This window comes from Diabrotica undecimpunctata, chromosome 6 (assembly GCF_040954645.1).
Source record: "Diabrotica undecimpunctata isolate CICGRU chromosome 6, icDiaUnde3, whole genome shotgun sequence".
NCBI lineage: Eukaryota > Metazoa > Arthropoda > Insecta > Coleoptera > Chrysomelidae > Diabrotica > Diabrotica undecimpunctata.
This window is the reverse complement of record NC_092808.1, coordinates 1,136,639-1,152,006: the sequence shown is the minus strand read 5'-3', so window position 1 is coordinate 1,152,006 and position 15,368 is coordinate 1,136,639. Positions and strand designations below refer to the sequence as shown.

At 33.5% G+C, this 15,368-nt stretch overlaps 2 protein-coding genes across 3 annotated transcripts in view; one reads left to right on the top strand and one right to left on the bottom strand.

The window, feature by feature from the left end:
• Positions 1-1,874: 1,874 nt before the first annotated feature.
• On the bottom strand, positions 1,875-7,328 carry mEFTs (elongation factor Ts, mitochondrial). Its single transcript, XM_072533961.1, has 6 exons — positions 7,217-7,328; positions 6,807-6,897; positions 5,776-6,089; positions 5,536-5,689; positions 2,694-2,807; positions 1,875-2,187 (listed from the first exon to the last, which is right to left on the bottom strand). Exons 1-6 carry the CDS (start codon positions 7,217-7,219, stop codon positions 1,940-1,942), a joined length of 924 nt encoding a protein of 307 aa, XP_072390062.1. The 5' UTR covers positions 7,220-7,328; the 3' UTR covers positions 1,875-1,939.
• Dhc36C (Dynein heavy chain at 36C) overlaps positions 6,905-15,368 on the top strand; it is a 122,905-nt gene continuing 114,441 nt past the window's right edge. The window contains exons 1-7 of one of the 2 annotated variants that reach the window (XM_072533960.1): positions 6,905-7,202; positions 7,710-7,943; positions 8,018-8,250; positions 12,024-12,325; positions 12,404-12,707; positions 14,742-14,930; positions 15,041-15,247. In XM_072533960.1, the coding sequence (XP_072390061.1) occupies positions 7,712-7,943; positions 8,018-8,250; positions 12,024-12,325; positions 12,404-12,707; positions 14,742-14,930; positions 15,041-15,247 (1,467 nt within the window). In that variant the 5' untranslated portion in view covers positions 6,905-7,202; positions 7,710-7,711. Of the gene's footprint in view, positions 7,203-7,699; positions 7,944-8,017; positions 8,251-12,023; positions 12,326-12,403; positions 12,708-14,741; positions 14,931-15,040; positions 15,248-15,368 lie in introns of both variants that reach the window. The other variant, XM_072533958.1, reaches the window with a different exon arrangement.

Genomic DNA, 15,368 nt, shown 5'->3' with positions numbered 1-15,368 from the left:
ATTTATCTGCACCATATAATAAATAGTTATGTTAAATTATAACAACTAAAATATATTTTTTAAATATATACTACCCAAAATTTGATGGGTTTAGTATACACTTCCACTATTTAGAATAATTCTTCTTTTTTTAATGAAAGAAGTCTGCAATAGTAGGATACTTGAGATATTAATACTGAGAAGTAGGAATTGTTGTGTTGTAGGTTTCCGACAATGAATCTGTCAAAATATGCCCGAGCTAAGCGAATGGAGTATATATAACTTACATTTGATGCAACCCAAAAAAATAGAATTCTATAGATTTCTCCTGACTTACCTTTTGATTTTCTTGTCTCAGCATCATAAATAAATCAAATATTTTCAAAAACTAATAAACATTGTACTGCATTTTATTATTTAGGGTTCAATATGTACTGATCTATCCTTGCTAAGTCAAAATCTATGAAACCTACCAAATCATAGGCATTTGCACACGCTCCTATGCCCACAATTGTCAAATGCTGACTATATTTCTCTTGTTCTTCTTATTGCGCCGTCTCCTTTCGAAGGTTGGCGATCCAAATAGCTTTGGAAACTGCTGCATATAAGATTTTTGTGGACAAGCGGTCAAACCACCTCCTCAGGTCTTTCAGCTACGAGTTCTGGCGTAGATATTCTTGTTGACAGTGAACTCCACCATGCACGTGCTGAGGCTGGATACAAAGCATTGAAGTTTATGGCTGAAAAGGCTAATCGACAACTCGTTATACTTTTCAATGATCTTCAGCAAGTGTTGTACTGTCCAACATTGACTCACTCTTCAGTATTCTACCACCGTCAGTATGCCACTTACAACTATGATAATATTCACGATGCAGATTCAAACGATGATGTGGTGGCATGAATCTATTGGTAATCGTGATTCTACAGATATCGCTTCAGCTTTCCTGTGTTACATAAAACTTAACTTTCGTCCATTGCAGTCAGGAGAAATAAAAAAACTCATAGTTTGGTCTGACCAATGCGTCGGCCAGAATAATAACTGAAGAATGCAGTCCATGTTCCGTTTGCTGATTGTGAATAGATATTTCCCTCAAGTAGAACAAAAGTTCTTAACTAGCGGCCACAGCTTCTTACCTTGTGACCTTGACTTCTCGCTCATAGAGAGAAAGACAAAAAGAACAATGGTAAATGTACCCTTCGACTGGGTGGCAGTGATTGCCAGCTCACGTCCCAGCAATCCCTTCAATGTGTACTACATGGAGCAAAAAGACTTCAAAGACTTTTCAACATGTGAGAACTACTTATGGAAAGATCCCAAATGTAAGATCACTGGATCCTTTTGATTTTCTTGTCTCAGCATTATAAATAAATCAAATATTTTCAAAAACTAATAAACATTGTACTGCATTTTATTATTTAGGGTTTAATATGTAGTGATCTATCCTTGCTAAGTCAAAATCTATGAAACCTACCAAATCAGAGGCATTTGCAAACGCTCCTATGCTCAGAATTGTCCAATGCTGACTATATTTCTCTTATTCTTCTTATTGCGCCGCCTCCTTTCGAAAGTTGGGGATCCAAATAGCTTTGGAAACTGCTGCACATAAGATTTTTGTGGACAAGCGGTCAAAACATCTCCTCAGGTCTTTCAGCTACGATTTCTGGCGTCTTCCAAATGATCTTTTGCCCTGAACTTAACCTTCCAATATGATTTGGAGTAATTAATATCTTTCACTGCTCAACACATGACCCAAGTATTGTATTTTTCTCTCTTTAATTATGCTGAGTAATTCTCTTGTTTCTGAGTATTTCTCTTGTTACTGACTATTTATTCATTTTATCATAAAAACCTTCCATATTGGTTAATGCCACACGGTTAAAAATTAACACACTTGATCTATATCACATTTTAATTTAAAATATAACAAACAATATATACACATTCATTAAAAACCTTTTACTGACATGTCTCTACATACTCCAACGGCTGATCCCCTCTTGCCTTGGAAGTTTCTCCACACTCAAATCTCTTAAAATCGACCACTTCTATGTTGTGCTCTTTAAGAACCTCGTCTACAGTCACAGTATCATCTAGAAGGTAGTCTTGGTGGATGAGACAACTCTCTTCCTCTTTGTTTGTGGAAGGTTTGTCATCGGGAGAACCGATTTTTGTGGGGTACATACCGACAATATGTTGACACAGGCCTAAAAGTTGACACAGTTAAAAATAACGACTTATAGTAAGTTTAATCAAATTAAAACGAGTACAAAAATTATCGATGTAAACAAGAATATCCATAATGTCACAAAATGTCATACGCATCAGTAGTTTATTGTAAGAAGGGCAATTAGTTGTTCAGAACTTTCATTCCCACAAAAAATTACACACATTCTTGAAAATAAAAATAAAGAAAGGTTTTAAAACATAGGTACTGTAGGTAGGCAGCTATATTTTTACATGATACGATAAATTAAATATTTGGAGATTAACATAAAGAGATTTGTGTGAGGATTCTTTCCTTTAATTTAACAGTAAATTGCACATCAAAAAGTTATGCAATAGAAAATTAATTCAGAAATATCTAACCATTGAATAGGTATGGCAAAAAAATATTTGAAGCCCAGTACGATTTTGTGACCACAAAAAAGTAATTTTACAGTTTTGCCTGAGAAGTGAAAATTGTAACAAAATGTATGAAAAATAATCTTACCCCTACTAATTTCGGATGTAGTTTCATTGTGTTCTAGTGCTTTATAAGCCACCAGTCCTCCCAGTCGTCCTAACTGAACGTTATTGCTTATGCTGCCAGATGGATGAGCATAACCTATAATATAAGAAAATAAAAAATTATTTAAGAATTTAAAAATATATTCAATTTGTAAGTTTGATTTTTAAAAACAAGCACTGTCATTGCAAACAATTGAATGGTGGGCAGCAACAATGTTGTAAGCAACAGATTGGGTCAAAGTGAGGTTTTAATGCAATATTGTTGTATATCCAAAGACCAATGCGAGCATCTTTCAATCTGGCTAAAAACATTTTGTCTTCCTTGAGTTTTTCGTACCGCAATGTTGGTATCCGTGCAAAAACGTTGTATGTACGTCACTGTCACTACTATCACTGTAAAAATGGAGGTTAGAAACGGGAATGTACCAGCAATACCCCGCCACATGAGATGAGTGCTAGAGTGTTGTATATTTTGTTAGAAAACGCATTTTTTTGTAGCCTTATCATTGTCGTTAGCTTTGTTATGATCTGCGCTCGTCCGTAATGAGTGTATGATTTGAAATTCGGCATCTTTCGATAATTTCGATAACTTCAAATAAGTATTATTTTAGGAGCGACTATGTATGTGAAAATCTGTTTGCGAGGCTGCTAAAATTCAAGACCAGTTTGGAGATCTATTCACAACATTTCATAGGCTGGATTATAATGCACAAATTGCACGTATAAGAACGTATAAGAGAACACATAAAGTCGTTTCCACATGAAGAAAACCATTATAGTCGCGCTGCCTTTCTGCTGTATTAAACTTAAAAAAAAATGTACAAACTGTTTTGTGAAAGTATCCGAATGCAATGTTTCCCGGCACACTTACACTGACATATTTCAATCAGACCTTAATCTGCGCTTTGCTCTCCCTCGCTCGTTTTGTGATAAAATGTATATCAAGCTTGTGGTTACTCCAGACGGTCTAGAAAGAAATGCTATTCTTGTTGACAGTGAACTCCACCATGCACATGCTGAGGATGGATACAAAGCATTGAAGTTTAATGCTGAAAAGGCTAATCCACAACTAGTTGTACTCTTCACTGATCTTCAGCAAGTGTTGTACTGTCCAACATTGACTCACTCTTCAGTATTCTACCACCGTCAGTATGCCACTTACAACTATGATAATATTCACGATGCAGATTCAAACGATGACACTATGATGTGGTGGCATGAATCTATTGGTAATCGTGGTTCTACAGATATCGCTTCAGCTTTCCTGTGTTACATAAAACTTAACTTTCGTCCATTGAAGTCAGAAGAAATAGAAAAACTCATAGTCTGGTCTGACCGATGCGTCGGCCAGAATAATAACTGAAGAATGCTGTCCATGTTCCGTTTGCTGATTGTGAATAGATATTTCCCTCAAGTAGAACAAAAGTTCTTAACTAGTGGTCACAGCTTCTTACCTTGCGACCGTGACTTCTCGCTCATAGAGAGAAAGAAAAAAAGAGCAATGGTGAATGTACCCTTTGACTTTGTGGTAGTAATTGCCAACTCACGTCCCAGCAAGCCCTTCAATGTGTACTACATGGAGCAAAAAGACTTCAAAGACTTTTCAGCATGTGAGAACTACTTAAGGAAAGATCCCAAATGTAAGATCACTGAGTACAGTTGGTTCAAATTCGACAGCGATGATTCTATGAGAATAATGGCTAGAACTTCTCACAACGTCATGCAACCTTGTGAATAAAAAATGGCGTGCACAAGCCATCAGAGCATTCAACTACCAAATTGATGCATTGCCGAATGAGTATACCAGGCCTATAAAAATAAAAGAAGAAAAACACAAAAATCTGCCGGATATGTGCCAGTACCTGAAACCCAAATACCGAGAGTTATGAAAAATTATATTTTATTATTAATATTAGATACTTTTTTTCAAAACCTAAATAAGCCAAAACATCGCATAGTAATCAGGTACAACACTGTTATATATCCAGTATATACAACATTGTTGCTGGGATATTTTTTTGAAATAATTTCTTTCTGCTTACTCTGTGTAAACCTGCATAATTTTTTTACACATCTATAACTTTATCTTGTTGTTAAGTGACTTTTTTTCAGTGCTTATTTTCATAAATAACTTTCAATATGTTTTTTCATCCCTTGCGTAATCTCAATTCTGTCAAATTTGTATTACAAAACCAAAAAATGCAAAAACTACAACCACTAGCCATACAGTGATGGACAGAATACTATAAAACTTTGTGTTCTAAACTTATAAAGATTTAAGTGATGAATTTGGTAGTTACTTGATGGAAATTCATTTTATCTAACAATACAGCTGTTTCAGCAGAATACCTTTCTCAAGTGATCCATTTTTGACATGCAGTTACACTTTATAGTCTTTAACTGAATAGGTTGAGGAGGGTAGAACTGTTTGTCTCCAGTTAGTCATTCAGAATTATGTCTGTATTTTTAATTTATTAATTTCCATTGATTCTAATAAATATAGCTTAAGGCCTTTAATTTGAATGTGAAGAATTTAAAATTCATCATTAAAAGAATAAATATAGCCTAGAAGGTGAAACATGTACGTTAGAATCTGTTTTTCTGTTATTGAAAGCCCTTTTATGTCCTGCTATATGTTTGTTAAAGTTCTAGCAGTTTGACTGATGTAAGTTTTTGGGCAGTCGCCACATTTAAGTTTGTATACACCACTGTGTAAGTGCTTTTTCTTTGTTGTTCTTAATAATGTTATTAATAATAAGACAGCGATATTTTTCTATTATTATAGATGTAGTGTACCCCTTGTCATTTACATGTGTTTAAAGTACCTGTAAGGTGAATCCCATCTCCTGCTCTAATACACAAGGCCCTCTTCAAACTAGCATTCTCTCCTACAGTTCCAATCATAAGAGCTAGTCTATCAGCTAGACTTTTACCATCAGTTGCCTTCAAATTCTTCAGCTGCTCACTGTCCAAACAAATCTAAACATACAGAATAATTTAGTAGTATTTAGCTATTTTTGATACAAATAAAAATAATAATAAAAACATCATTTAGTTATACTCACCTTTGTATTAATCTGATTTGCTGACTTCTCATGATTTTTGGCAAATTGCAAACAACTTCTGGCTGTTTCTTCGACCATATTCTGAAACTCTTTATTTCTAGCAACGAAATCTGTCTCACAATTCACTTCAACCAACACCCCAGCGTTATTTTCAATCGCCACTCCAATAAGTCCTTGTGTAGTCTGTCTCCCTTCTAATTTGGTGGCTTTGGACCAACCTAGAGCTTGGGCTTGTTGTTTCAACCATTGTTCTGCTTCTACCAAATTGTTGTTGTGCATTTCTAGAGCTTTTTTACAGTTTGCAAAGGTATAACCTGAAAAATACAATATATTTTTAAATACAAAAAGTATTAGAAAATAATACAATAAAAAATTATGTTATTTGCAAAATTCTTAAAGAATTTATATTATTTTACATTCAGATTTTTTATTCATACCAATATTATATAATTATATTAGTTTTTATCACAAATTGATCGATTTTATCACAAAATGAATTGTATTTCAAAGAAAATTGATTCATTTTTTAAGAAAATATTAATTAAAGCTGAACAAATTATGAAGCCACAATATGCAGTTATGTCAACAGCCAGACTAAGTATAAATCTTATAAATACTGTAAAAAAATATAGAAATATATAACTATAAACTGATAATTTCAATGATTATTTTCTAGATTATTAGAGTATTATATAGTCTATAAATGACTTAATCTATTATATAAACAGACTAACCTATTAGTATCACAGTAAATAAATGATAGGAATGCTGTGGTGACTGAAATCACTTTGTTTTTTATACAGATAATATAAGTATGAACATAAATGAAACTAATAGGAAAATCTAGATCAAAACATGTTGATGTTTTCTTCAAAAATATCAACCAAAACAACCTTATTTCAGTTATTAATAAAAACAATATTAATAATGCTGGATATAGTTTTCCCTATCTTTTAAGTATTGCATATAGAAACCTTCTATTTATGAATCTATATTCGTTGCTTCTACAGTACATATTAAATATCCCTTACCTGTTTTCTTCCGCAGAGTAGCCAATAGTGATTTTTCTGCAGCAAAATTGCGTTTGGTTAGATACAGATGCCTTACACTTCTAAAGAATAACTGCAAAATTAAATAAAAAGCCAGTATTAGAGTAGTCCCATGCTGAACATACAAGGAAAGCTTATTTGAAAATTGATAATTGTCGTTGACAATCTCTAATCTGTTGTTACGTACTAGAATACGAAAATTTTTGAGGGAACTCATGTCATATAAGCAGAATGATTGATTTTACCTCTGCTTACCGTTTCCATGGAAAATACATATTTAGAGGGTTCTACAACTAAAGTCAGAATCTATTCGAAGAAGTTTGTGAATGATAATATTTTCCTGAAGAAATGGGTCGTTAGAAATCTATACAATTGCAGGTACGTATACTTACCATTTTATATTTTAATTTTTCTTAAATTTAAAGTAAAACTAACCTATACCCCCGGTAGACAAGATATTTTTGATAATTTTCATATGACAATATGACATATAGTTGACGTTTGTCGTTGTTTAACAGTTAAGTAGTACAATTTCTCGATTTATTCGAAACCTTCAGTCTAAAACCCGTGACGTCATTTTAATTTATAGATTTAAAAATGTATAACAAATTAACAAAACAGTATGATTAATTATTATTACACAGTATCAACTAAAATTAGCGAACAAATATATAAATTAGATAATACTCTGGCAAAATGATAGTTTTTTTTTAAATAAGAACAAATCGAATTGTTTGCATATATTCACAAAAATCTTGGATGTGTACTGTTTTCCAGCATGATATATTATTAATAAATAAAGTTAAAATAAATACATACTAGGAGGAGTAGGTACAGGGTACTGGATAAATAAAAGCATAAGACTTTTTTGATAGATTTTTTCAGGTATGGCGTCCAGAGACGTGGAAAGAGATCGTTTGATCAAACGCATTACTGAGAAGAGGGCGAAACTGGAAGCTCGTGGTGATCTTAATATAAAAATTCCACGATTATCACTGCCATCAGATTTTAACATACATGACCGATCGTTATTTTCTCTGCCTCCAGAACTGCTTAAGCCAATATTGGCTTCTGCACATCCCAAATATAAAAAGCAGTTTGCAGCCGAAAAGAAAAAAGGTACATATTGAGACTAAATCAGCGTATGAAGTATATTTCACGTCTTAATTTTTCAATTTGTTCCATTCTTTTAGCGGCAGAACAACAGTCTAGAATCAAATCTTACACATTGTTACGAAAACAAAGGGAAGAATACAGAAACAGATTAGTGAAGTTAATAGTTGGAACAGATGCCGACAGGGCAATGTCCATGGATGATGAATTGCCAAATGCTGAAGATAGGGAAATGTTACGATACTATTACTATATTAAACACGGTGTAGATACGGTACATGTTGCGCCCTTGGATGAAAAAGTATTAGTAAGGGTAAGCGGTAACATTTTTAAATAAGGACGATATTAAGACCACGTACATTTAACCAACTTACACCTTTAAACGGCTAATGGAATTTGGAGAAAACCTTTTGTTGTAGTAAAAGGCACGGTAAACTGCACTGGAGTTCTCCATAATCTTTTTAATTACTTACTTCGTTTAGAATGTTTTTGCCTGTATTATCAGTTAGAGTTAATTTGTATAAAATGAGGAGCAAAAATTCTAATGGAATTTTAAATATTATTTATTTGGCTAATAATGAATGTATAAATATAATGGTTAACCTGCTAAACAATTATTTTGTAAATAACATTATAATAGTGTACTTACTGAATAGTTAGATTTCTAAATCATCATCGTCGTCACTAAATTCACTACCGCTATCATTACGTAAATCTATAATCACTGGATTAATTTCACAATTATATTTTCCCGGATCCACCACTCTTCTATTAATTTTTCACATATTTACAGTTTTGGCCCATATTTCTGGAGTTGCAGTTCAAAGAGCTTTTTGCCTTGCCACATTTCCCTAACTGCATCGTTACTGCGATTAAATCTGCATTTTCTATAAAGCCTTCTTTCTCTCCTGCATGAAGAATGATAGGTCTTTTTCCTTAGATATCTGTGTGTTTTATTGATTTTATGCTGCCGTCTTGCCAAATTCTTTTAATTCCACCCTTTGCAAATATCCATGTCTCATCTAAGTATACGAATGTTGTATTTTTAGATTTAAGTCTAGTGTATTCTCTCAAAAATTTAATTCTTTTGTGAACCACACTCCAACAGGTAAGTCAATGCTCCTAGAATGTTTACGAGTTGTTTTCTTATCTTCGTGATACTCAGTCACAGTAAGATCTTCTTGAGAATCTCTGACAGTAGAGTTTTTAGCTTGCTTTCACTTATCCCGTGTGCTTCACAAACTCGTTGATTTGTACATAATACTAACTTTAAAGGTCCACCATTGTCCCTTTCCATGGTAAAGTATTTATGCACATTTGCAATTAATACATTAATATCCAACTTACGTCTAGGCATGATGGTCACTTGAACCTAGACGTTTGAATTACAATATAATCAGTTTAGATCAATATGACAGAAAGTTTCTAACTGTTGTGCTTAAGAGGTAAAATATGACCTCTGAAGATACTGACGCATCACAGGAAAATACTCCTTCCAACGATAAATAAAAAACAAAACAAGAAGTTAACAAAATGGCTATTATTCAGTTGAACATTCAAACCGTATTTACACATATAGCTATGCTACAGCTTTTAATTAAAGAAACACATCCACAGGTTATCTGCTTACAAGAGACACATTTCACAGACAAGTACAGAATATATTACGAAATATATACAGATTCGTCAAAAACTTCTGAAATGGAAACGGTAGACGCAGCTTTCGTTGACGAAACAATTAAATATCAGTTCCAGGTACCTAAGGAGTACTCCATATATTCCGCCGAATTGTATACCATATATAAAGCCCTTTAACATATATCAAACCAGCCCAAATTGGAAGCAATCATTTTCATAGATTCTTTAAGTGCAGTACAAGGAATATTAAGGGTTTACCCAAACCGCCCAATACTATGCCAAATTAAAATTGATCTAGAAGAACTTTACAGTAAGAATAAAAGGCATGTAGGCCTAATAGGTAATGAACAAGCTGATCGCGAAGCCTAAAGAAGCCTGTTATACGAATAGACCAGATAAAGAGCTCCTAGAAATTCCTCATTCCGACATTCAAAACACCACCAAAGAATTTTCAATGAGAATATGGCTCGAAAGATAAAAAAAAACTTGACGACAACAAACTACAACGCATCAACCCAAATTTGTCACCAAAAGAGATAATGCCACTAAAAACGACGAGATCAAGTCATACAACACCGCTTGAGAATAGGATCTACCAGGTTAACCCACCAGTACTTAATGAAGAAAGAACAACAAAAACTGTGCTATGTTTGTGATATTCCTCTGACAATCGAACACATTATTGTTAGTTGCCCATTTTATCACCTGGAACGACTTCAAAGTGATTTACTAAGTGATCTGAAAAGTACTATACTGTAAAAGTATATATCTGAACTATATTAAATGTGATAAAGTGACTAAGTTTTTAAAACTAACTAAATTGTACAATCTAATATAAAAATAGACTTAAGTTCTCAATTGTAATTAGTTGTTATTGACAAACATCTGATTTTATGTACAACTCTTTCATGGTTGACGCGGTTTACTTAATAAAAAAAAGTAGGTGAAAGAAATTTACGTTAAATAACATTATGCAAGAATACTATTTATAAAAAAAACGGGTGTGGCAGTCCAGTGGAACTGCCGATAGAAGTTATACTTCTATACACGCGTTCGTCTTTATAAATTTATATGGCAATCAATCTGCACAATCATTACATATGTAATGCTATAGGTAAGTACGCTAATAATTAAAAATAAAGTAATCAATCAGTGGAAATAATAACAAATAAATGTTTCCGATTCTAAAAATGCTAAGATATTAAATAAATAATATTCATCAGTATGTAAAAATGACAATAGGTATACATAACTTACTTACCCATATGTTTAATTTACCATGATAATAATATTAATACAAATTAAAATGAAATATTCATAAGTATTTACAAATGACAATATACGTAAGTTACTTATGCATATGTTTAATTTACCATGATAACAATATTAATAAAAAAAATATTGTTTGGTGATACAACTGTAATATTTAATTGTTGTTTGTTGTGTATATAAGTACACATTTGAACTTTCTTGAGATATTTACAAGTTTTAATCTATAATTTAACATGCCTAACGAGGCTTGTTACTCCCGTGCAAATTTCCAAAGTCGAACGCGCGTATAGTATAACTTCATGAACCAAACACGTAAAATATTTGCCAATTAGACATGACATAAACGTATTTCAAAATTGACAGTTCTCGGTTATACAGTGATTTATTGAGATTATTATTTTGAAATACAAAAGACTAAAATAATTATGAACATTTAAATAATACAAAACATATCACATAAATAATAATATTAATAAAAATTATATTATATATATATATATATATATATATATATATATATATATATATAATATTATATATATGTAATATTAAATATATATACAAAAGGAACATTTTTATTCTCGAGAGAGGAAGAGAGAGAAAATATATCTTCTGTCTCTCTCTTACTCATTACCTTACATATGTAATGATTTCACCGATTCACTCCCGTACAAATTTCCAACGTGGAGCGCGCGTATAGAAGTATAACTTCAAAAATGTAACAAAATATGCAAAACTATGAACAACGGATTAATGACATATATTTATTTTATACCTAAAATTTAGCAAAGTGTTAAATAATATGGAGAACACCAGTGCAGTTTATCGCGCCTTTTAGTACAACGAAAAGTTTTCTGCGAATTCCGTTAATCGCTTAGAGGTGTAAGTTGGTTAACTGTACTGTATTTACCTTTAAATTACTGCACAATCGCCTTTACTTAAATTTTGTTGAAATATATTAGTTGTTATATGGGTTTATACATTTTTTATTTAAACAAAAATGAACTATTTTTTATTTAAAAAAGGGAGTTTTTACCCTTTTTATGTGGCGTGGATAGTGTAAAAAAGTCAGTACGGTCTCTGTGCCCAATATTCATCACAGAAATCAGAAATGACTTGTGTGTTTTCCGTTATGAACCCTTTAAGATGAAAAACTTACAATACTTTGTTAAATAGGTTTTGGCACTGGTGCCCAAGAGGTTGTGGAAATGGGAGAAAACGTTGGAAATATCTATCCAAGAGGTAAAAGATGAATTTATGCTGGCCGTAAAAAAGGCTATTGTGGATTTCGTCCTTCAAGATCCAGCGTTCGTCAAAGCCATTGGCGAAAACTTGACTCCTGCCAGAATAGAACTGAAAAGTATAGGTAATAGCTTTAGACCTGCTTTCAATAAAGCCCAATTGAAAATCAGCAGGAATTTGCACTGTATTAATCCGTGTTTAGCAGCTGTATTGGACATTTGGGAAAAGGAGTTCAAGTAAGTGGCATTTTGCTTTGATTTCTAAAAGTCTGCTAAATATAAACATTTCTTAGAGATAGTTTTTCTATTTTGCAGAGATCTTCGTCTTCTAGATATCGAAGCCCTAAAGAATCACCAAGGGGCTTTCGAGTTGAGCGAATTCAAATTTGTAACAAACAAACACATCGAAACGTGCAAAGACAATCTGTTTTCCAAATACTATTACGCCGTCACGGACATTTTTCTTCAAGGCAGTAAGAAGAACAGGTTACCAGATCCAGGGAAGAAGAAGAAAATGGAGTCGTTTTATAACGCGGTCGCTAGTATCATGACTTATCAGCTACAGACTTTATGTTTTAATTCGTTAGCTGATTACATGAAGTACATTTTAGATGTTAGGGTAAAGTATACTCGTTGATTTTATCGTACGACCAGAAAATTAATTTTGTTTGTTTATCTTGCGGCTTTGAAATTGTGTATTTAATGACGCACAGACTAACAAAACATAATTATTTATTTACTTATAAAACGGTTACATATAAATTAATTAATCATAGCAGAGTGGACATTCGGATTTGCTCATCGACTTGACATAACCTCACCCAAGCCTGTCTAACTTTTCGGAAGTGTCTACTGAATCATGCATCTAGAGGCGATAGATAAGACTGCGCGAAACTTTAGTTTTTTTCTTTTCTTTAACAGTTTCTTTTTAAAGGCGTTTTAAAAGATTGCTTTATGTTTTTTGCAAGTTTGATTTCCTTTGAGTCATGGGGACTTTATTTTGAGAAGAAATTCTCCTTCTTTCAACACTGCAGCTGTCATTTACAGTTTTTTTACTATTAATCTTAGTATTACATATCTGGTTCCCCTCATCGTATGACAAGGGTACTCCAGTTTTATCTTTTTCACTTTTCACTGTTCGCGTTATTTCTGTTCTGTGTAGGATCAGAGGAGAATGTTAAAAGTGACGTTGGGGTGAGCACGGTGATTTAGTGGAATTTGATACCATCAATAAGCTTTTTCCTGTCTAGATCCGTTATTTCAGGCCACCTGTACGAACACCTGCAATTATTTCAGCTTTTTCTCATTGTTATACCTGATGGACACCTGCGTCTCGGGTCAACACACCGTTCTTGAAGTTAAGTTTAAACTGTTTGCAATGTTCTACATACTTGACAACGACATTTTGGATATCAAGTCGATGAAGACCTCCAATTAGATCAGGGCACTGTCCAGCAATTTATATGGTATTTATCGTGAATTCGCTAGGGCAATATTAACAAAAGCAATGAAGTTGCAGGAGACAGACTCAAACTGAACACTCCAGGAAAATCTGTTCCTAGATGTAAATATCAACAAATTCTCCAGCATTTCTGTGTCAACGTATATTCGTCTTCTGCATCAATATATAATAAGTCAACTAAAATCCTCTTTTCCCATTATTTCAAATACTTAGGCGGTCAGATAAGTAATTAGCCTCAGCGCACGATGGCGCCACTATATCAAGAGAAATCTACTGTAGTTTTGTTTTGACGGCGTGTGAAAGCGGGCGTGTTGGCAAATTTTAGAAAAATGGAAAAAGAGCAATATCGGTCGGTAATTTAATTCTTGTTTTTGCGAGGGAAATCACACAGCGAAATCAAAGTGCGCTCGGATGCTGTGTACGGTGACTCCTCACCTTCGATTACAAGACTTAAAAATTGGTTTAACGAGTTTCAACGTGGTTTTACATCGGTTTTTGATGAGCTGCGCCCAGGTGCCTCAAAATCGGCTACCACGAAGGTTAACATGACAAAAATTAACGATCTCATACTGGCACACCGCTGACTGAAGGTACGCGAGATAGCTGAGGCAGTAGCCATCTCAAAAGACCAAGTATATCATATCCTGCGTGAAATTTTGGGCGATGATTGCCGCGTTTGCTCATTCCGGACGACAAGCTTAACCATGAGACCACTTCAGAGCAGTGTTTGACACTATTTTAGTGTTATCCAAACGAGTTTCTACGTCGTTTCGTAACCATTGACGAAACATGAATTCATTGCTACACACCAGGGATCAAGAAACAGTGGCGGCAACCGGTGAACGCGCTCTGAATGAGGCGAAGACTGTCCTATCGATCAAAAAGGTGATGGCCACCATTTTCTGGGATTCACAAGGAGTCGTTGTTCGATGTATGCTGTTGTATATGGACAGGCGGCGTAAGGTAATCGATTTAGGTTCTGTTAGTAGAAAAGAAACGTAATATAAAAAATAATTCGTGAATAATATCGTACTTGTGCAAACATCCAGCGGATGGACTGTATTCTGATAGTCTTCCAGTCACTTGATTTATAATTTTGAATTTGATCAATGAACTTTTCTATCACTGTCGAATATCCTATTATGACGGCTACCAATTACGGCTACCAATTTCTGTTCATTTATATTTTAGTATGCCAATAAAGGGTTCCAAATAAAACTACAGCAAAGGGGCAACAGCTTGATGTTTGAGCCGTCATTTAAAAGTTTTCGTGACACATTAGTAGCACTCATTGATATAATGATTGACGCTGTTGGAGATATTCCAAGACTCGAGACGAAATTGTACTTGGATTGGACAGAACAAGAAAGATACTTAAAGGTACGCTGAATTTTAAGCCTATATTATTTATTTTAAATTTAAGTCGTTTGTTTCGATTTTTAAAAAAATTATTTGTTTGATATTCTACTTTTTTATATAAAATATTTTAGCCCATATTTCCAGAAGAACTTGCTTTGCAGTACAAAGCCCAAATTAGATATATGCTCGATGAACAACGGATTGGACCCGAACTAAGAGTTCAAGACTTTGATGAGTTTCTGTCCTTAATTAACGGAAAAGATGAGGAGTTTATAAATGAATTTTTATCACAAAAACACACGTTTGATGAGTTGGCCAATGAGATCCTTAAGTACAAGGTAAAGTCCGGCTGTTTATTGATTGTACTTTTATTTGTTTGTAGATTGTATATCGTTCAACTTACCTGCGATCTAAAGACCCTTGTGTGTATATCCGACATTTATATTTGTGGTTTTAGCA